Source organism: Mixophyes fleayi, chromosome 2 (assembly GCF_038048845.1).
Source record: "Mixophyes fleayi isolate aMixFle1 chromosome 2, aMixFle1.hap1, whole genome shotgun sequence".
NCBI classification, from domain to species: domain Eukaryota; kingdom Metazoa; phylum Chordata; class Amphibia; order Anura; family Limnodynastidae; genus Mixophyes; species Mixophyes fleayi.
In genome coordinates this window covers 331616316-331640140 of record NC_134403.1, presented here as the reverse complement: position 1 = coordinate 331640140, position 23825 = coordinate 331616316, and the positions used below count along the sequence as shown (strand labels likewise).

At 41.9% G+C, this 23825-nt stretch overlaps 1 protein-coding gene across 1 annotated transcript in view; it reads right to left on the bottom strand.

Annotated features, from left to right (window-relative positions):
• The window catches only part of CPD (carboxypeptidase D), an 86839-nt gene that overhangs the window by 8938 nt on the left and 54076 nt on the right, over positions 1-23825 (bottom strand). Inside the window, exons 5-17 of the mRNA XM_075196888.1 lie at positions 16297-16655; positions 15332-15523; positions 14007-14174; positions 13111-13220; positions 8847-8949; positions 5501-5643; positions 5258-5427; positions 2670-2990; positions 2207-2402; positions 1567-1702; positions 856-1005; positions 380-475; positions 235-299 (exon numbers count right to left, since the gene is read on the bottom strand). Coding sequence (XP_075052989.1) covers positions 235-299; positions 380-475; positions 856-1005; positions 1567-1702; positions 2207-2402; positions 2670-2990; positions 5258-5427; positions 5501-5643; positions 8847-8949; positions 13111-13220; positions 14007-14174; positions 15332-15523; positions 16297-16655 — 2209 coding nt within the window. The remainder of the gene's footprint in view (positions 1-234; positions 300-379; positions 476-855; positions 1006-1566; positions 1703-2206; positions 2403-2669; positions 2991-5257; positions 5428-5500; positions 5644-8846; positions 8950-13110; positions 13221-14006; positions 14175-15331; positions 15524-16296; positions 16656-23825) is intronic.

Sequence of the window (23825 nt, the reverse complement as noted above, 5' to 3'; positions counted from 1 at the left end):
TGTCATACAAGAGGCCCATCCTACTAAATTGATATAAAAAAGTTTTTTTGTCCCTCACACTAGAACATGGATGTGGGTCTCCAGCCCTTTGTTCAGTGCAGCCAGGTCCCATATTTAGTACAAGTAGAAAGCTCAGCTGAAAGGCTTCAATTATGATGTATAACCCAACAAAAGAATGAGATGCATTATCAAAACACACAGAAGCAAATCCCAATCCATGACCTGCTGAATTACCTTCATGCTGCCTTGATGTCCTCTCCATTCAGCACCACAGATCACTCCTCCGGAAATATTCTCATCTATGGAGATAAACAGATCGTACCTGTATCAGAACGCCAATATCAGCAAGTAGTCAGTACATCATCTCATCTATACTGACCTGACTTGTTTGGGCATCCTGGGTGTCCCAGATGAATTGTAGGATGGTTATTTGCATAGACAGAGGCCAGGTGTTTCAGGGTCTCTTTGTTCTCCACTGTTGAATGAAAAATGGATTAGAAGTGACAGTATTGTGTAGGATACTAGTAATTTGTAACACTGTGTTCACTTCTACAGACCAGCTCAAATAGGATACACTGAGACCATTACAAAACCACTGGTCTAAATACAAAAACAACATCAAGAAGATTAAAAATATGTAAATGTTAAAAAACAATTATGAGGTTTTAAAGAAAGTTGATGAGAATTAAAAGTACACCAGCTAAGTACTAACCTATATTTCACATAAATAACACGGGCATCATTTTGTAGTGAATTAAGTCTAAGAAAATATAAAAGTAAAAATGCAATTTACATTGGTGACAATATCAAGTGGAAACTCTATGCAGAGCTTCCACAAGATGGCAGCATACTCACCTGTGTGCACTGGGTTATCATATGGATATGTAACCAGCAGAGAGCCACCATCTAGTACTACCGACAGGGTGAAATCTTGTTTTAAAATTAGACCATTAATAATAACATTGGTCTCTTTCTCCCTCTCTCCAACAGGTTCGGATGAGTTACCTATTAAAAGAAAGAAGACAATCACTGACTCAAGAACCAGAATAGGAAAGCTGAATGTAAGCTCCACTTACGTCTACATAACATCCCCACATACTCCGTTTATTTCAAGTAGACCAAAGAAGTAATGGGGAAAGGTTCTAGATTCAGCAGAACATAGTCATCAACTTACTAACTATATATGCAAAGATGCATTAAATAGCACCCCAATGAAACTCAATAACAATGTTGCTCGTTCAAAACTAAGCTTAAAATGCGTGTAAAGGACATTTTGTACAATTCCCTATTATTTCAAAGTGAACAAATAAGATATTGCAACACTTTTACATAAGTGTTTGTTTTGTAAACCTCATTTGCTAAAAGGTGACACTATTATAACTACGATTTTAAGTAACAGAACTTTTCATTGTAATTGGTAACATCTTTCCACTACACTAGAGGTTGCAGAAAGAAGAGAAAGATTGCTCGTTACAATCTCTATGGTGCTTTCACCAGTCACACTGAAAATAATGGGCGATAAATCATAGATCAGGGCCTGGAAATAAAATGTAAGGAATTCCTTACTTATGAAGTCAGTGTCCAGATCCTTGCCATTGGCATTGGTTTGCCCAATCTTTGAGGTACAATCTTTCTCTGTTGCTTTCTCTCGACCATCTGGGTTCACCAAAGGCACAATTACAATTCTTGTTCGGTCAATTAGCTAGAAAAAAAAAAGCACAAAATAGAATGAATATCGTTTAAAAAAAAACAACAAAACACACAGTACACATTACATGTGACTACATAGCTCCAATATGCTCTTCCAAACATTGTATGTCAACAGACTGAGGGAATGAGGCACCAAGCCTTCGTGAAATGTATCTATAACAAACAATTCACTTGTATTACTGGCACCACACAGGCCGAACACCAGGATCAGTGTGAGACTTCAACACACACGGGTCTCTATCGCTGTCAACGGGGCCTACTGGTCACATGACCACCCCATACACAAGCCGATAACATTCAACTTCATTCATTTTATTTATCAAAATATCTGAATAAACCAATAGATTACTATTGGATTATCAGCATTTTGGTGCCACATACGATGCAATATCTGCCCAATTGTCCCATTATTAGCTGGACAGACCACAGCTCTTCAATGTGCAGTGCTCCACTAGGCCGATCTAACATATACAACATAAAAGAACAGGTGGCTCACCTTTGTAACTGCGCTGTTCTTTTTATAGTTCAAGCAGAGGAATTCTGCAAACGTCAAGAGCAACTCTGTGCCGACCGGAGCGTTTCCATGAACTCCAGCAACAAATCTGATTTTTGGCTCCTCTGGTTCGGAAACATTTGGTTTATTGGAGATTTCCAGCGACCAAATGTAGCGATATTCAACACTTTGGCCCAATCTAAAAACACACAAGGCAGAAAGAGGTGCCCCCAATAAGCTGCTGTAATATGTCACAGTTCTTTTATAGTGGAGAAGATGCTTACAAAATGTTAATGCGTATATTAACTATTCATTAGACAGATCTGTGGAGTTTAAACTAAAATCACAAACTATAAAGATGCAGAAATTATGGCCTGCATGGATGGATATTTGCATCACCTCTCACTGGTAAAATGTCTTACTCACACAGGAAAAATACATGCTATAACAGGCAAACACATATTACCTGGTTAGTTTAGTAATGTTTGGGTAGTTCAGATTCAGTCCACGAAGTGACTCTGAAAGGTCGTGATACGGTCTATACCGATAAAGATCTATATCGCTGGAAGAAGTGGACTGCAAGAGACGCTCTAGACCATTCTCTGCTGAAAGGTCCTTGATTAGAGTCTCAAATTCCTTTGTGTTGGGGTCTGGATTTTCTGGCTCTACCACCGTTACTTTTCCTTTATCTTCTTTGTGGATATCTGCACCGGAACGGACAAGTGTAAAATTTGTAACCACTGCTTCTCCTTCCGTGACGTTGATCGTTTTCACAACCGGAACATATCTGAGGGGAAAGAAAGCAATTGAACGTCTGAAAGATGAAGTGACAATTTCCTAGCGCACTATACGTTAATATATAGGGTATGTGACAGGCAAGGACATAGCAAGACTAAGCCTTGTGCAACTCAGATGTGAAATGTAGACGACCTGGCTTCATTTCCATGTATAAAATATAACAATCATATTTTTTGTTTACAACCAGCCCAGCTACTGACTGACTGCAATAGATGCACTGACGGCCAGAGACTCCATAACTCTGTGGCTACATTTTTGTACAACGGTTCATCATTGGGCCTAGGATGTAAAGGACAGCTAATGGGCATAGTTGCAAACATTGGCAACTCGTGTCCCGGGAGGTCCGGGGGGCAGGTGGGGGCGGGGCTTAAAGAATTGCGTTGTGAGCCCCACCGCCAAAAATGTCATCACCTTCATGCCACGACGCGTACACAGCACCAATAAGCCAGGCCCCCTCTATTTACTTTGCAGAGCCGGGAAACCGACCCGGATTTTGGGAGTCTCCCGGATATTCCGGGAGAGTTGGCAAGTATGCTAATGGGTCCATCTGATTGTCAGCACACTTTGTTCAAAGTTCAAACTGCTGCTGGGTCTAGATAGCACAAGATCAAATAATGCTCAAACTACAATGACTGTATGGGGGCATAGCAAAAGGGGTGGGGTGCTTAAAAAATGTCTTTAGAAGAAAATAAAAATGAATCTCCTCCAAAATATGATATTTCATGTAACTTGCTAGAAACATACACATTCTGTACGAGTCTAATGCAACTGTGTAAGACTGTAGAATGTTACCTGAAACTACCCAAATTGACACCCATACTAAGCGCTGGTTCTGTCATTTTTTTAAAATGGCAATGTTATTAAAGACAAAGTCCATCGGGTTATGTCTTTATTAAAATTGCAGTTTTAAGAAAATTATGGAAAACTGCTGCTTAGTAAATATCCCCCCAGTCTCCAAAATTTGAATTATCCATCATGGCCCTTTACCCTCCCCCTTTTTTTTCAAGCTTAGAACTTATACATATGGGTATAATATACCCGGCTGTGAGTATAGCAAACTAAAATGGACATGTTTACTATTATTCCTATCCCATATAGCTGCCGGAACCTGTATAAAGTACTCCTATTTGGCATTGCTCTACTCTGGAGAAACAGGAAATTAAATGTTGGCGTAAATGTTTTTTCACTAAGAAATGAACTCTAAATTATATTTGCTCTAATATGCTGCCAAAACAAAGCTCTGTCTCAAAATTAATGTAACATTTTCTTATAACTAAAGGAACAAAACACAATGTTTCATAAACTTACTTGAAACTGGCAGAGTTCCATGTAAAACTTGGTGTGGTCATGAAAGAGCAAAATCCCTCAGGATAAGAAGGGGTTAAAAAAAATAAAAAGGGGGTAGGCATCTATAGCACAGAACAGCAGTTAAGTCCTTTCTACTATCAGGGAAGGGAAGGGAAAGGAAAGGGAGGGAAGGGGAAAGTGAAGGGAGGAAAAGGGAGGGGGGGGGGAAGGAAAAGGGAGGGGGGGAAGGAAAAGGGAGGGGGGAAGGAAAAGGGAGGGGGGGAAGGAAAAGGGAGGGGGGGGAAGGAAAAGGGAGGGGGGGAAGGAAAAGGGAGGGAAGGGGAAGGAAAAGGGAAGGGGGGGAAGGGGAAGGAAAAGGGAAGGGGGGGAAGGAAAAGGGAAGGGGGGAAGGAAAAGGGAAGGGGGGGAAGGAAAAGGGAAGGGGGGAAGGAAAAGGGAAGGGGGGGGGAAGGAAAAGGGAAGGGGGGGGGAAGGAAAAGGGAAGGGGGGGAAGGAAAAGGGAAGGGGGGGGAAGGAAAAGGGAAGGGAGGGGGGGGAAGGGAAGGGGGGGGAAGGGAAGGGAAGGGGGGAAGGGAAGGGAAGGGGGGGGAAGGGAAGGGAAGGGGGGGGAAGGGAAGGGAAGGGGGGGGAAGGGAAGGGAAGGGGGGGGAAGGGAAGGGAAGGGGGGGGAAGGGAAGGGAAGGGGGGGGGAAGGGAAGGGAAGGGGGGGGAAGGGAAGGGAAGGGGGGGAAGGGAAGGGAAGGGGGGGAAGGGAAGGGAAGGGGGGGAAGGGAAGGGGAGGGGAAGGGAAGGGGAGGGGAAGGGAAGGGGAGGGAAAGGGAAGGGAAGGGAAGGGGAGGGGAAGGAAAGGGAGGGAAGGGGAAGGAAAGGGAGGGAAGGGGAAGGGAAAGGAGAAGGGAATGGGAAGGAGAAGGGAAATGGAGGGAAGGGGAAGGGAAGGATACCTACCCTCTGGCAGAGACTGTAACTTTATATGTTCCAGGCACCAGCAATCTCCAATAATCCCCAGCCTTGTCAGAGGTCACAGGATGATTAATGTCTGCTACACTGATGGTGGCATTGAAAATGCTTCTCCCATCTGTGGCATCGAGCACAAAGCCTTTGATTCCCTTGTGTACCTGAACAAGGAATAGAAGTTAGCGGTTCATATAGGACATGATAATAGGGAAAAGCCTGTGAGCATCTACCCACCTGTTGTATAAACTGCAGCAAAGACCTGTGGTTACGTTCCCAGTAAACAGGGAGTTCTGAGGCCATAGGATATTTCACACAGCCCAACTCAATGGTCACTTCATAGCAGTTTGTGTTCAGATAGTTCCAGTCCTGCATTCCACCTACAGATTAACATTTAATATTATTGCATTGCTCAATACCTTTTATTCAAATCAGGGCACATCAGGACATGTGCACAAAGCAATCAGGTAACCATTCTGTTTAAATAACAATTGAGTAAATGAATGAGGGGAAAAGCTGCAGAAAAGGTGATAAGAACTGTGTGGTATTTGGGGCTGATCCGCTATGGTTAGAAAACCCAGCCAAAACAAGTATATAAAATGACACATTTGAATGCCAGGGCTACTGCACACTTTCCACAGCACTGTGGTTTGTGCCATCATATACAATGGGCCTAAGTCATTAAGGAGAGCAAAGAAAAAAAAAAGAAAAAGAAAAAAAAAGAAGTAGTAACTTTGCACCTGGGCAAAACCATGTTGCATTGGAGAGGAAGGTGAATTTAAAATATGGGGACAGGTTTATAGTTGGGGTAAGGCATGTCCTAGATCAAATTTAAATTTCAGTGTAAAAATAAAGCTATCAAGTAGCTGTTTCAGCTTTCACATGTGGCTCCTGGCCAAGAGAATCAACGAAATATAGTTGTCCAGGTGCCGACAGGAGCAGATTGGAAAATATTCAGCTACTATAAATGGCAGAGAGCAGCTGCGCCTTGTGACTTCCTCTGAACAATGTAGAGAGACCACAGTGTCACAGACAATCCAATCGGGGAAGGAGGAGGAGAGAGTGTAGTGTGTTCTTCCTCGTTCCTCTGTGTAGGCAAGTAAGGGCCATGTGAGATGTGATCATAATCAATTTATTTATATAGCGCCACTAATTACGCAGTGCTGTACAGAGAACGCACTCACATCAGTCCTTGCCCCAATAGAGCTTACATTCTAAATTCCCTTCCACAGACAGACTAGGGTAAATTTATAGCAGCCAATTCCCCAACTAATATGTTTTTGGATTGTGGGAGGAAAACAGAGCACCCGAAGGAAACCCACGTAAACACGGGGAGAACATACAAATTTCACACCAGGAATGGTCCGGAATCAAACTTATGACCCCAGTGCTGTGAGGCAGAAGTGCTAATCACTAAGCCACTGTGCTGCTCCCAATGTGATTGCATGTGAAGAGGCTGATGGGCATGTAAGGAGATGGCATTTGGGATATGATGGAATGTGTGTAGGTCTGTACGCATGTGGGGTGGGGGGTTCGATTGATATGTATGAAGTAAATGGGAAGGTCTGATGGCATGAAAGGCAATTTGCATATATCTTCTGATTACATGTGGGAAAGTTAATGGGCACGTGGGGAGGTCTGATGGCATTTAAGGGGCATGTGGTGAGATTTAGTGCCACGTAGGGAGGATTTTATGATTATTCTGAACATTTTGGCAATGTGCTGGTTAATTATTTTTTTGCTTAGCAAGTTATTGTAAACAAGTTAACCCGTGCATGATACTCATGCATTCTAGTCAAATCAAGCTACTTAAGGTGTTAAAAAGGTTCTTGTCATGCATTTGGGGCTAAACCAGGCCTCCTCAGGGGAAGAGCTTTACTTCCCGACGTAAGCGCCCTTTTTAAACGTGGTTTTGTCCACATGTCACCACCTCATCATTCTTCTCCATCACCTCATCCTTCATCTTCATCGCCACATCCTTAATCTCCATCGTCTTACTGTTCTAAAACCTCTCGATACACAACGTTTCTGCTAAACACCTTATCGCTGTGCTCAATCAGTCTTCCTTGAAGGGCAGTATTCATAACCTGCACTTTCACATCACTGCTTCTCCGTACTCGTGAAAATGCGACATACAATTTTCCATGACCAAAGACAGGCTCTGGTAAATAAATACCCACACGGTCAAGAGTTTGACCCTGTGACTTGTTAATGGTCATAGCAAATGCCGCCTTCAAAGGGAACTGCCGCCATCTTAGCTTAAACGGCAGTCCTGTTTCGGATGGACATAAGTCAATCCGAGGTATCATCACCTTCTCTCCTTCAGCAGAGCCAGTCAAAACTTCTGCTTGTATCACATTCGTTTTCAGTGCTGTCACTACTAATCGAGTGCCATTGCACAATCCTCTCTTAACATTCAGATTTCTCAATAGCATAATAATGCTTCCAACTTTCAATCTTAACTTGTGCCTTGGCATTCCGGAAGGAGTCAAGAGTTTGAGCCCTCAACTCGTAAATTTAGCCTTTACTACCCCTCCCACGGGAGGGAAGGGGGATGATGGAAGTTAACTGACTTCACTATTATAATTTTTTTGTCAAATAATGACAGTATACCAAATTTCAGGTCAATTGGATGAGCCCTTTCTGAGAAAATAGTTTTTTCCACACACACACACAAACACACACCGCTAGGCTTATATATATTAGATTGATATATTTTCAAGGTAAGTATGTACAGTATGTATGCGCATATTTATACTGGGTATATGTATAGACACACATATAAAAGGTAAAGTTAGCTCTTTACAGTACCTATAGATATTTTTTGGTCCCTGACTGGTCGGCCACCCCTGTTATATTTGTTAAGATGTGATGCGATTAACATTTTTTTTTTTTTTTTATAGCCACACTATCAGCTAGGGGGGAAGCAAAGCATTACAGTTCTGCTCGCTCTCTGGACCCCGCCAGCAGGTTTTTCCAAGACCAGCGAGAAACCACAATCACGGACACTGTGGTTGCATTAACCCGCCAAGAGTTGTGGGAAATTGCACTATATTTGGGCACAGGCATGCATAGATTTTATAATATCTAAACAGTGCAGACTTTAAGGTGCTTCCTAATAGTCCCCCCACCACCACAGCAAATATCACCTCTTGAATAGTAAGTAGAAATAAACAGGCCAAATAGAGAGGTCAACAACTAAATAGAAGTGCTGACAAGATTAGTGACAATAATAAGCTGCACACAATAAAATGTCAGTGAGCACATTGCAGAATATAAAAAATAAATAAATGAAAACTACAAAATAAAGTAAAAAAACAACAATTTGCTGCCCAGTCATTATATTCAGAGACCACTGTAACAGCCCTCTGCAGCTTGCCCAGGGCTGTAGGAGCTGCAATGCCAGGCTTGGGCATCAATGGGATGTTAAGATCCACAGCTGCTGGAAAGACATGGGCCGTCTACACCCGAGCTGTGTATTGCAGAAAGCCAGACAGATAACTTACTACGATACCGAGTGCTGCACAGTTTTGCTCAAGAACGACCGGCATTGTAATATAATATCACAGACATTTTCCCTTACCTGGGACATTATACCAATTTGCTCCATTGGTGATTCCTTGAGGGAAATTCTCATTTGGATAGATTTCCTTACATGGACTACCCATGAACATCTCATTGTTTTCCTAGTACAAAAAAGCCAAATTTAAGACCATAATAAAACTTAAAAAAAACATAAATAATTTATAAGACAGAAATAAACACGTCAGCAATATTCTCAGAATAAGGGCTAGATTTACTAAGCTACGGGTTTGAAATAGTGGGGATGTTGCCTATAGCAACCAATCAGATTCTAGCTTTCATTTATTTAGTACTTTCTACAAAATGACAGCTAGAATCTGATTGGTTGCTATAGGCAACATCCCCACTTTTTTAAACCCGCCGCTTAGTAAATCTAGCCCTAAGAGTCCCTGTACTGTAGTGCCTAGTATTGGACTTTTTGTGATGCTTGTGTTGGAAATAGCCCAAGTTTTTTAAATACAACTTGGTGGCTCATAAACCAAAAGGGGTTTTTATTTTTGACAAGCATATGCTGCAAAATGTGCGACAGTACAGATGCAGTACTTCTGGTTGTGAACCACTGAGGAATGCACTTCCACTGTCTGACACATGGTGGTGCTGCACTAAAGTGAAGAGTGTGCAGACCAGGATCGCTCAACATTTGGCACGATTTACAATACTTCAGACAAATTCAATCAGGTACCAGTTAACGTTGATATAAAATAACAGCTTAATGTACTGTTAAATAAATGATAGATTATTCTTCACTACATAATAATCTTGATCAACCTATGATCACATCCAATTGCCCCTGACCATCTAATAACCTGCCCCCTCTTGATGTCCTATCCTCTCACCTCCTTTTTCCTACAAAAGAAAAAACCCTAGTTAATCTCATAACAATCAATTTTATTTTTTTCTTAGGAATTTGTGACAATATTCTTGTTGAAGCTCCATCCAATGTTTCCTCAAGTTGTCTGTACTTGCTTTGCGTCTCATTTGTATGCTATGTTATATATGATTTTTTGATCTTAAATAAAATAAAAAATAAATTAATCGACAAAATGGTTTTCAGATGCGTCATAAAACCTGGATTTGCCCTCTTAACAGATAAAATCAAGGTCTGAGAGGAACTTAAAACCATATTGGTATTTTGGCATGCCCACTATGCTGCACCTGTGTTCCGATTGACTTAGACAATGCAGCATTTGGTTGCAGGTAGCCAATCAGAGCACAGCATCTAACATATTAGAGCAAGAAGTGATACAGCCATAATAAAGCGCTCATAGCAAGTCTAAGGACAACGTTTACTGTGCTGTCGCTCTGATCTTAATTACTGCAGACTCTCTGCTATCATTGGCCACTGTATCTGCTGTGATTCCATAAGAATGTAGTGTTCTGGATTCTGACTTGATAGGCCTGAGTCATTAAGGAACGTTGCTGCCGTTTTTTTGTGTATCATTCACAAAAATCACACTGCACATGCTCAGAACCGGCCGATATGCAACAGAAGGCAGCCACGTCCAAGTCAGCTTCAAGCGCAAACAACACTTACTACAGCCTACCATTTCGGGGAGTGAACGGGGTGGGAAATGGGTGAATTCACATATGCAATATACAGTAAGGGCGTTCCTGCGCAGCCACGTCCATGTCAAACTCAGGCGCACACAGAAGTATGCTGGTTTTCTGCTGTATCTCTTGCTCCAACTGCGGGGCTAGTTTAAGTTCTGAATACTAGTGCTGACAGCTGAGTATGTATGCTATAACATATGTTTGCAATCAGGAGCAACTGTAAAAAAATTTATTTTATGTACAGTACACATTAAGGAGAGTCTAATAAATGTTTTACGAAGGAAAAAATAAATATTAAAAACTATTTTTTTAAAAAATTTCCTAAATTACTATATTATTGGCAGGTAACATTAATTTCTTAATATTTTTATTCTGTGTGTTATTTTGAGATTTTATATTCCACATAGGTATTGTACATTCCCTGCAGTGTCTGGTCTAGTATAGCAGAGTAAACCTACACCTGTAGCCATCACCACACATATCTTTAGATCCGTTCCTTCAGCAGTATGCAGTAGAGAGTTACGTGTGGTTTAAAACAAATGCATGATTCGCGCCGTATGCGTGCCTTAAATACTCAGGCCAATGACAGGGGCTTTAAATGGGTAGGGGTCCAGTGTCTGTATGTCCCACAGTTGCCCAGTCCCCAGGCTGCATCTCAGTAAGTATTGCAGCACAGGATAAGGGTTTTGTTCCCATTGAAGTCAACTACACACTCAACAAATTCCTGGGTGAACAAGGGCTGTACTCTATAGAGCTACAATACAACGTACATAATGTTCACCTTCTGACTATTATGTTTTGTATAAGTGAGGAGCAATAAAAGCCTTTACCCCTCCCAGACAGACTGTGGTATGATGTCTGCAACACAACGGACTGTTTAAACCACCCTATGTGCATGACTGCAGGATAATGCAGTGGAATCAGGAAACCTGGTGACTTGCACCAGACAAAAACAGTTTAATGGTTATCACGAAGAAAATAAAACATGCATAAAACGGAATTTAGCTCTTGGGCCGCCTCCGGACCCCCAAGGCTGGATATGGTACACTGCTGGTGAGTAATGCTTGTTTGTTAGTTTTCTTTCTGGTAGTCTATATAAAAAGTGTGTGGCTTAGCTTTTTCTAGCAATGTTCCGAGTTTGTTTGCTTATTTATTTATTAGCTATATTGTTATCATAATTTTTTGCCTTCCTACCCCGCACTCTTTCTTTCTCTTTCCCCCTCCCCACCCATATAAAAATATAAAACATAGAGGAGACATTTTGAATATTAATCTTTTCATATCATTGGTGTTGATTGTATGTTTTTCTGTTGTTTCCTCTTTAAATAAAGAGTTTAAAAAAAACCAAAAAAAAAACATGCATAAAACTCCACGGATCACAGGAGCTACAAATTATCAGAGTGAAACATTACAAATAAAGCATTTAATATCCAAAGCTATCAAGACACAAGCTCAAGGCTGTGGTTTTACTAAAATCGCAAATATCTGTCTTTAATATTATTATTGTGAATGTTTTTTAAATATGTATGCATAGTACTTGTTTTTTTTACAATGACCGTCATCAAAGGTTTCCATAACGTCTTAATTAAATAGAGACACTAATGTGACCTTAGTTTGGTTAGACCATAAAATCCCTCCCATGATTCTATTTAGGTTCCAAATAAGATTTAAACAGGTATAGGAACTTATTTCCACTTAAGATGTTAATTTGAGTGCAATAAGGGTCTGAACGATGGTAAAATAAGCATTGTGAGTTAACGATTTCAGTTGGAAAAAAAGGAGCTGTCCTTCGAAAACCAGGACACAAAGGAGCCCAACCTGCATCTAGAAGCCTGTCCGCCATTGTGAGCTGTAAGATTAGTGAGAAAGCTGTGACAGCAGGAAACCATTAGTTTCTACATTCACCAGACTTTCTGAATTTTAGACCCAGAGATTTTCCCTGGATCATCCTTTAATAAATCTAAAGTGGCTGATACCGCAAGCAGACAATAGCTTTTACTCTATTTCAGAGAATATGTAATGCATTGTGGGTCACAGGAAATTCTGAATGCAATATTCCCAGGGACCACAAATTATTTTACTGTATTAATTGTAATCAAAAGGAAAACATGTATTAGCTGCCACCAAACAGTCCTTGTACTGTGGAAATGCTGACGCAGCGTTTCTACAAGGTAAGTACTTCTCCTGACTGGTGATCAGAGTTTCTCAACTTATTATGTGCAAGACACAACTTTCCTACACTGGAGAAATGCAGAGTTTACACACAACCTTTTTTACACAAACCTTCTTACTCATTCAAGTTCAGCCCCAGGACAGGAACAATCACATTTAAGTCTGGATTAAACTGTATATTAGCTGCTGTGACCTTTTAATGATCTATCAGAGGCCATCAACATGTTTTGTGTTTTAAAATAAAAGAATGCAAAAATAAAAAATAAAAAATACTGTATTAATAGGTGCCAGGATCATGGAAGACTGATTTAAATAAAAGGGTTGAGGCCTGACTAAGCAGCCTTTCAGTAAAGGTGGGTGAGACAGATTGGGTAAAAGAACAGAAACAAGGTAGGATTAGGTTAGACTGAGCTTGTATAGACATGTAATTGTAAGCTTGTCCTTAAGAGTTCACATATGAAAGGAACAGACACAGCAGTTTCCCAGGTGCGGTCTCTACACAGCTGGCAGCGGCCACACTGTGCTTTGTGTCTAAGCCTCACCTTGGAATAGGAGAGTGCCAACTGCTGGAACACTACATCATCTGGGGATTTACTGTACATAGACATGCCTTCTTCATCATCGTCATATGGATAATTAACCACAAGGGAGCCTGCAGATAAGTCAAGGTTTAGAAAATACAGCAAACATGCAAGAAATCAGAATTAGAATGTATTGTTTAACACATACAGCACACCATCATGATGTTATGTTTTGTTTTGTTAACATGACATGAGACAGAATAAAGAAAAAGTTCCATTAAATCAATAATGTAAAATTGAGGAGAATTTACTGGATGCTGCTTACATCATATGTCTAACAAGGGCAGCCTGTTCTCAGCGTACACAACAGTATAATATAACAAGGAATACCCAGGCAGCACAGAGCAGATGCAATCAATACATCAAACCTTATACAGGGACCCAACTGAGTCTGCAAACCGCACCCTAACAGACAAAGTACGGTATATACTAAACTAGCATCGTGTGTCAGGCTGAATGCAGCATGCACACTCAGCACAGAGAAGTAATCATGTATACACATGGACAGCAATCACATATGCAGCACTAACACAAATATGATCAATTAGAGTCCTAACTCGTGCTAATATTTATTTCATGGAAAATAATTAACACAAAGAGGTAAAATGATGGGTGATGTCCTTAGTGTGGAGATCATCCTTTAACTGTGCATTTGTAGTTTTGACAACAGCCATATTTTATAACTGGGGGTGATGGTGTCGGGGGGCATGAAGTACTAGTGGAAGAGATTAAGGCATTACTAAATGTAAACAAAAAGGGACTAGGAAATCATAGGATCCTTCATTGTAGTGCTGTTTCCTTTTTCTCCCAGATGGGAGAAACAACACATGTGCTATTAGAACTAACAGGCAACATACCTCCATGGAGATTAGCAGAGAGAACAAATGGGTAATTTTTCAGCCAGCTCATGACTGCCAATGTCTCAAGTTGTGGAGGGTCTGTGATCTGGAAGAACTGGTCGGGAAAATTACGATTAAGATCATAATTGTTGCTGTTGTTCCTGCCGACTACTCCGTCACGGTCCCCTGCACAGAAAGAGATTAGTGAACAATGTCAGTCTGTATTCTGCTGGAATTTGGGAATGACAATTAATTATAAAGGCAATTTATTCCAAAATCTACTTTACTGTTAAATAAATTAAGAAAAAAAAAGTATCTGTTACTTGTATCTATTAAAGTATATATAAAAATCCAGGATACACAACCTTTTCTACTCCCCAGCACACTGGGGGAACATGTTTGTAGTCACTTTTTTTTTTTTTTTTTTTTTTAAATTCTGCCCAGCTTTTTCAGCATACTTGCATTTATTAACACAAGCAATAGCAGTCGTCAATTATTGTTGAAACATCCATTAGTTGTATCAGTCATTTACCTGGTTAACCACTTGATAGAGTTGCCTAATCTAGAAGAGGTATCATCGCCCATTCTCTATATAGCCCTGTGACCATTCCTGAGCAGTAGGACTAGCTCTACAGCACAGAGCAGAGAGCTGGCAGCGTGGCTGGGTAGACAGGAGCAACAACCAATCTAATATGGTGCCATAGTGGTTAGCACTTCTGCCTTACAGCACTGGGGACATGAGTTCAATTCCCGACCATGGCCTTTTCTGTGAGGAGTTCTCCCTGTGTTTGTGTGGGTTTCCTCTGGGTGCTCCGGCTTCCTCCCACACTCCAATAACATGCTGGTAGGTTAATTGGCTGCTAACAAATTGACCTTAGTCTGTCTGTGTGTGTGTATGTTAGGAAATTTAGACTGTAAGCTCCAATGGGGCAGGGATTGGTGAGTGAGTTCTCTGTACAGCGCTGCGGAATTAGTGGCGCTATATAAATAAATGGTGATGATGATGATAAACGCTGCACATCCCGTCCTAGCTGCTTAGACTATTTGGATGTGTTTAGGTCGCCTATGATTTACGCACTCCCTCCGCCATACTACCAGACTGGCTGGAGTAAAGGCTCGGTACAGATATTGGAAGAGGAAAATGGGTAGCGATGCCAAACCTTTTAAACAACCATACTGCTCACCTGATATAAACCACCACTGCCAGAAACCTTGTAACAGCAGAGTAAGCCTGAACAGTCATGCTTATACATAGGATTCTTATCACTCATGCACTCAAAGTTTTCTAAAGCTGTATACATTTCAAGTGGACTAAAGTAATTAAACATGAATAAATATAGTACCTTCTTGTGCTTTCTCGTACCCATCAGGGTTCATGGATGGCATGATATGGATTCTGGTAGTACGGAGTAGTTGTGTGACCTCCGGGTCAGTCCCATAGTTCTTGCATAAATATTCAATTAGGTTTAACAGCAGCTCTCGTCCTACTACTTCATTACCATGCATGTTCCCAATGTATTTGAACTCCGGCTCACCTGGAAAATCAATGTAACGGAACATTAACTAGCATCATCCTTTTACAACAAAATATTTTTATTCAATAAAAAAAATGAGGAAATGAAATAAAGAAATAACAAAAATAATTGCATGGCCTATGTCAATTTAAGTAAATGACGTACTGACATGGGGACATCAGCACATTCAATCAATAATTTCTCATGGGAAGACACCATATCTACGAGCCTGTGCAGACCCCAACAGATAGCCTTCTCTTGTCCTCCTGCCCTAGAGCCCTTTCTAATCTCTGCAAATCCATATTGCTTTTCTATTCTTGTTTTTATTCTAAGAACAAATACTAACGCTTCATATTTTCAGTGATAAATATCCAAGCAAATAACTAAGATATTAAGTAATATTTAAAACCCTTATATTAATAGTCTTACAAAACTCTTTCAATGGACAACTGTTGGATCTGCCATATGGGCAAACCATATGCTTTGCTTGCCGATAGATTAGATGTGCTGGGCGCAGAAGAACATTGCTCATTTAAAAAGAAATAATGAAGTGAAAAGCAGGTTGAAAATATTCAACAATAAGAATATGAAATGTATAGGACTGTTTAAAAAGGCAGCAGGAGACTATTCTGGAGAACAAAATATTTTGAGTACAGAGAAAAACCCACTAGTTTAAAACAATATTAACAAGTATAATACATATACAATTACACAAAGGTGTAATTTACACAATGAAATCATGCAGACAGCAATAGAATATTCAATTTTTGACAATAGTTATTTAGACTGGTTACCTGGCTCATGGACACGTGGGTTATCGGATATTGCCATCACATAAAGCTCTCGGAATTCCACAGACTTGCCCACAGAGTACAGATGTGTGATGCTGGTGTATTCACTGTTGTACTTCCTCAGTAATATCTCCATGTCAGAATAGTGGTGGTGGCGGAAGTCTTGAGGCTGGATTGGTACGTGGACAGGTGGTCTGTTTTCAGCTATTACAGTGACTGGGGGTTCAGTGGCAGGTATGGGGGCACTAGTGCTGTCTGGTGTACCAAGCTCAGAGACTGAAACTGAAGGATTGAGCTTGAAATCAAGCAAGGTAGCTGGCCCTTCTTTTACTTCCATATTAGTAATCGTTTGTGGCAGATACCTGGGAAGAGGGGACAAGACAATAACCCGTTCAGCACAATTCCAAGTATATAAAAATCTCAGGACTATTAATAAATCCTGTTAATTTAGCAGAAAATGCAAAACAAACAGAAAGGAACGCCAACAGCTGTACTGTTTATATGAAGTTACCCCTCTTCCATTTCTGGTATTGTCCTCAACTGACCACTGGAATTATTAGAGTATTCATAGATCTATATGTTTGTAGGTCTTTTGAGGCTCTCCAACGTCACCAAGAATCTCAAGAGACTTGAGTAAACATGGCGTTAGTGGTTACACTGTTAAATTGAATAAAATATGGGAGAATAGCTGCTGCACATCATTATACACTAACTTACAAAATATTGCCTCCAAGAAGAGAGAGTACTCTCATTTTACTAAGTGATAAAAAAAACAAAAAAACACAAATAAAAACAAAATCACAAAACAGAGAAGGCATTAAAATTAAGTGGATGTTTTCTGTATAAATGTTGAAGTATAAAAGATTTATGGAACTCTTTCCATGAAAGACTTGGAATTCAATTTTCATCCCATAAATCACTCAATATGGTGTATTTAGATCTTTTCTCTGGAAAACACCAAAAAATAAGATTTTTACTCACCATAAATTCCATTTTTCTGACTCCATTGGGGGACACTGCGAGATCTTGGGGTATAGTAGTGGGTCCAGGAGTCTGGTCACTTTAACAACTTGGGTTCCATTAAGTTAAATACTGACTGTTTTTTCATGTAACACACACATATCAACTTTAAATTTCAGTGTACAAATAAGCTATCAAGTATTTGTGTGCTACATGGAAAAAACATTCAGTATTTAACTTATGTGCAAAACAGAACACTCATTTACACCATGCATTGTAACATGGTTTTGTCCAGGAGACTGAAATAAGGATCCTCTTCATTTAAGATCCTTAATGAATCAGGCCCTTGTTGATTTGCAGTCTCCTCCCCTACTATGCCCCTGCTCCACTACAGCCTCTTCAGTTTGACTAACCAAGAGTGAGAGCAGAAGGAGAGATCCCGCAGGGATACCATCAAACAAATAACCTTCGCACACAGAACTATATAGAGAGCAAGGGAGGGTGAGCAGTGTCCCCCAATGAAGTCAGAAAAATGGATTTTACGGTGAGTGAAAATCTTATTTTCTCTTTCCTGCTATTGGGGGACACTGCGAGACCTTGGGGATATACCAAAGCTTCCTCAAGGGTGTGATTGGCTCTGGCACCGCTGCGTGTAGAATTCTACGGCCAAAACTTGCATCAGCCAATGCAAAGCCTTGAAATCTGTAAAACTTTGTGAAAGTGTGGACAGAAGACCACATCGCTGCCCTACACAACTATTGCACCGACGTTCCGTAGCGCGCTGCCCAAGAAGTTCCTACCGCTCTGGTAGCATGTGCTTTTAAATTGGGCGGGACGAGCTGAGAAGCCCCTATGTAGGCTTCTCGAATAGTAAAGGTAATCCAGCAAGCAATAGACTGTTTTGACGCAGGCCACCCCCTTTTATTCACCTGAGAAAGGACAAAGAGGTCCCTGGTTTTTCTAACAGGGGCTGTGCGGTCCACATAACACTGAAGTGCCCGTATCACGTCCAGCAACCCCAAGGATTCCTCTTGAGAGGACCGGGGAGGATGGAACAACAATTTCCTGATTTAAATGGAATCTGGAAACCACCTTCGGGCACAAACCAGGCTTGGTCCGTAGTACCGCCCTGTCCACATGAAAAATGAGAAAAGGGGAATCGCAGCGAAGCACTCCTAATTCCGACACCCTGCGAGCTCACGCTAGGGCCAAGAGAAATGCTGTCTTCCAAGTAAGATGACGTAAGCCCGCCGAGTGCAATGGTTCAAACGGTGGCTTGGCCAGTGCATTAAGCACCAAATTGAGATCCCAGGGCTCCACTGGGTGACAGAAAGGAGGTTGGACATGAAGAACTCCTTGAAAAAAAACTTGAATTTCTCTATAGGTTGCAAGCTTACGCTGATAATAAACTGAAAGCGCTGATATCTGCGCCTTCAGAGATCCTAAACAAAGACCCTTTTGCAGCCCTACTTGTAAGAAGGCTAACAGGCGGGGGAGAACAAATCTTGCAGTGTGAAATATTTGAGTCTCACACCACTGAATATAAGTCCTCCTGACCCTATGATAAATGGCCGCAGACTAAGCCATTCTAGCTTTGATCATGGTGGAAACGACCTCCTGAGAGAAACCTCTAGCCTTAAGGATTAGGGTTTCAACAGCCACGCCGTCAAAGCCAGACGATCTAAGGAAGAAGAGAGGACCTTGAACTAGAAGATCTGGTCACATGAGGAGCCTGAAGGGAGGGGCTGCTGCCAGTCCCAGAAGATCTGTGAACCACGCTTTGCGTGGCCAATACGGGGCTATAACGATTGCGGGAACCTGCTCTCTTGAGTTTCTTGAGGACCCCAGGCAACATAGGAATCAGAGAAAATATGTACACCATTTGGAACTGCCATGGGATTGACATGGCATCCGTGAACCTCGCTTGTGGGTCTCGCGCCTTTGACCCGTATACTGGGAGCTGATGGTTTAATCTGGATGCCATCAGATCGATGTCCGGTACACCCCAGCGTTCCACCACGAGGTTGAAAACTTGCTTGCTCAGAGCCCATTCGCCTGGATGGACAGTTTGTCTGCTGAGAAAATCTGCCTTCCAAATTTCCGCCCCTGGAATGTAATTTGGCCCAATTATGGAAACATGCTGCTTTGCCCATGATAATATTTGAGTAACCTCTCGCATGGCAGATGCGCTGCGAGTGCCGCCCTGGTGATTTATGTAAGCTACTGTGGTGGCATTGTCCAATTGAATCTGTAGGGGTTTCCCTGAGAGGAACCCTTGCGCTCTTGTTAGTGTCAAGTGCTCTGAGCTCCAGAATGTTTATCAGAAGCAATGCTTCTTGGGAGGACCAGAGTCCCTGAAACCTCAGTGGTCCTGAAACACCTCCCCATCCTACCATACTTGCGTCTGTCGTGACCCGGGTCCATGCCCAGGACTGTAGAGACTGTCCTTTTTCCAGGTTGTCCCTGGATAACCACCAGGCTAGAGATACCCGAGTCTGAGTGGACAGCTGAATGAACTGTCTGTCTCAATGATTTTGAGATCCTGACCATTTCAGAAGGATTTCCCTCTGAAGCAGGCGTGAATGGAACTGCGCATAAGGCACTGCTTTGAATACCAAAACCATCATTCCCAGGAGCTTCATGCAACTGAGAATACTTTCTTCCTCGCCAGAATAGACCTGACCTTAAGACGAATCGGAAAGCACCTTCTCCTCCGGGAGATTTATTCTCTGGGTCTGTGTGTTGAACATGACACCCAAGAAAAGCATCTGCTGTGCTGGAGTTAGCGAAGACTTGGGAACATTCAGTACATTCAGTGTGTTGAGATAGGAGCAATGCAGACGGAACTTTCAGTAGAAGGTCGTCCAGATAGGGAATAATAGTTTTTTCCTTCTGTCGTAAAAGTCCCGCCATGATTGCCATTATCTTGGTGAATACCCGGGAAGCGGTAGCCAGGCCTAAAGGGAGGGCCCTGAACTGGAAATGGGGTCTCTCCACCACAAATAATCTCCCCACCACTGGTCTCGGAACCGAAGAAGACGGGCCCCTACCTGTGTGTCCCCGAACGGGGGTTTGTCAATCAGTTGGCTTGTCCGTTGGTCGAGAGGACCCACGCCTAGCATAACCTCTGGCCCCTCTGCCTGTTAAATGCTCCCCTAGGAGTCGGGTACTGGGCTCTTGGAGCTGAAGTCCTGCCTCGAGCGAAACTCCAAAAGGAGTGAAACCTACCCTGCCAGGGTCTATTGTTTACGATGGAAAGGGAGGAACCTTTACCGCCCGTAGCTTCCTGTATGACCTTCTCTAGCTCTGAGCCAAACAAAGTTATACCGTCAAAAGGTACATTTTCCAAAGCTCTTTTTGAATCCAAATCTACTGACCACGACCTTAACCATAGACTACAGCGGGCTGCAATAACCAGTGCAGATGCTTTTGCATTGACAAAAACGGCATCCATAGCTGCATTAGCAACATATTCAGAAGTTTCTAGAACATGCTCTGCTAATGTTAAAAGCTCTGTATGAGAAATGTTTTCCTGTAATCCCCTTACCACCTTCTCTGTCCACAGTTGTATGGCCTTATTAGCCCACGCTACAGCCATATTAGGTCTAAAAAGGCTCCCTGCTGCTGTATAAGCAGAGTCACATTTTTTATCCGTAGGATCCCTAAAGGATATCCGTTCCTGCGTGGGAATAGCTGAGGAAGACACTAAGCGTGCTACTGGGTTATCTACCCTAGGTAGCGACTCCCACTTAACAGAGTCTTCTGATGGTAGGGGGTAGAGTGTCTTGAATCTGCCCGGCATCATAAATTGTTTGTTTGGCCTTCTCCAAGCCTCAGCCAATATTTCAGGAGACTGAGGAAAAGCCACTAATTGAACTTTAGACTTCTTAAATAATGAAAACTCTGAGGGTGCTGTGGGTTCAGGCTCAGCAAACCTCAAAGTGTGTCTGATTCCTAAAATGAGGCTATCAACGCTATGAACTGAGGAAGCCTCCCCTTCAAAGCAAGGATACTCTTCTGGATCTAAGTCCACCTCCCCTTCTTCCTCTGAGGAGTGATTAAACTCCCTATCTAGGTCAAATACCTCATTAGGGATAGTCCTCTTGCCCTTGCGAGGCATAGATAATAGTCTATCCTCCCTGTGGGCACTCTCAGCTTGAGAAGCTGAGGCCTCTTCCAACTGACTATGTGTCAAAGTGTTAGAAGAATGTTCACGTACCTCTGCGACCCTTATCACATTTGTGAATTTCTCCATGGCTGAAGACAGGGATCTTACCCATACCCACAGAGGTTCCTCCAAAGCTGTAGACACCGCCTGGGCTGTGTGTTGTCGGACCTGGGTATTAGCGGCTGTGACGAAACGAGTGTGATAACACTAACCATTCTGTTTCTCGTTTCTCACATAATGTGGATTATAGCAAGTACTTTTTATAGTCTAATTACATGTGGCTAAGGGGACATTGTAGCTCAGTGTAAATATGTATATTGTATATTGATGACTTGCAGTAAGGTTGTTGTTATTCATTGTCTTTAAAATGTAGCCAGGGGGATTATGGGTAGGGATCAGGTTGCAAGATGCTGAAGAGGGAAAACTAATTAGTGTCCATTTTTCTCACCAGGCTATTCCAGACAGGTCATTTAACAGGGGATGTTCTGTGAAAGGACAGCTCATCTTCACTCCCCTCTCCAACCCCCCCCCCCCCCAGTCCAGCACTGACCAAAGGTTAAGAAGAATAGACCCAGGGGTTTGCCAAGGAAGGGGAAAGACACTGGAAATTAGACCCGAGATATAAGGAGCCACTCCAGGGGGGAGGGGGTGTTCATTCTGGGATTTCATTCATGAAAGGTGCAAGATCTGGTTTTGAGTTGTCGTTCTCTACTAGTCTATATATGCAGCTGAGAGATCTATGGGTCGTGAAGTCTGGACAGCCAGGTGACTGTAACTCCTTAAGCTAGTGGGGTAAGGGACAGATGATGTGGTAAACCTGCCTGGCATTAATTTACTATGTGTACACAATATTCTAGTGTTATTTGTATGGCAATAAATATACTGTTGTATTTTTCTAACTGCATTTGCCCGAGTGACTATACGAATCCTAGAAGGTACTGGGTAGACTTTCCTGGCATAGGAAGACACCCGTGGGTGGCCAACCAGCGTGAAGTGGGTAGCAATGGGCCAGATAAACCCAGTATCTTCACAACGGCACAGGTTGCACAGAGGGCTTCACGGTCTGTCTGTCAAACAGGTGATTTAGAACTACACTTGGTACAGGTAAAATATAGCACAGTAGAGCAAGAGTGCCCCTTAGATTTAGATGTCCTCTTCTCAGCCATAAATAAATAAATATATATATATATATATATATATATATATATATATATATATATATATATATATATATATATATATATATATATTTTAGAGATGGGCGCGCTCGGCTCCCCGAGACCCGAACTCACCCGAACTTCGCCTATCCGAGCACCAAGCCTCGGAATCAAAATCAAGGCAAAACTTCATCGTGACTTATTCGGATTTCAGAGCTCGGTTCTCATGAGGTTTGAAAAGCATAAATACCCGCCTACACAGCAATCCATCGCCATTTGACAGAAGGAGAGAGCAGGGTTAGGTCACAGGCTGTATTAGAGCAGGGACAGAGCAATAATTATACACCTTATTCTTTGGATTATTATTTCAATTATAATCTATTCAATTCTATTATTACTATTAGCAATTGTTAGAGCAGGAAGAGAGGCTTTTTTTTTCTTTTCAATATTTTGCACTACAAGTGCTTTGGGGTGTCCCATATTCCCCAATGTGAAAGAAGAATTTTTCTGTATGCCAAAAGTCATATTTAGCAGCAGTATCTATACAATATTTTGCACTACAAGTGCTTTGGGCTCATTAAAATGGAATCAAAGCAGTCCACATATGAGCAGAATCAGCAAGCAGGTGCTGGCACCAGTCCTGATGGTAGTGTTCCCAGTACGTCATTTGGTAAAGCCTATGTAAAAGTATATAGTCTTTTTAAAATCAGGGGAAAAAACTAGGGATGTGCACCGGCCACTTTTGGTGTCTCGTGTTTTGTGTTCGGATTTGTTTCGCAAAACACCTGAAGAAAGGTTTTGGTTCGGATTTAAGGTTTTGGATTTATTTTGGAAAAAACATAAAAAGTGCTAAAAACCAGTTTTGTGGGTATTTTTTTCACTCCTACGCTATTATTAACCTCAATAACATTCAATAACAATCATTTCCACTAATTTCCAGTCTATTCTGAACACCTCACAATATTGTTTTTAGGCCAAAAGGTTGCACCGAGGTAGCTTGAGCACATAATGCCAAAAAAAGAGGTACAAGATGGAATTGTTCTGGGCCCTTCCTCCCACCCCTCGCGAGACTTGGACGACAGAGCCTCGTTTTCAATTTTTCGCCCGCCGGAAATATCCGAACAGTGCTCGGATCCCGTTCGGATCCGCACTGTTCGGGTGGGCTCGGATTAGTGGAATCCGAGCCCGCTCATCTCTAGAAAAAACACACATCCCCAAAAAATTTACAGTGTTGAAGCGAAAAAGAA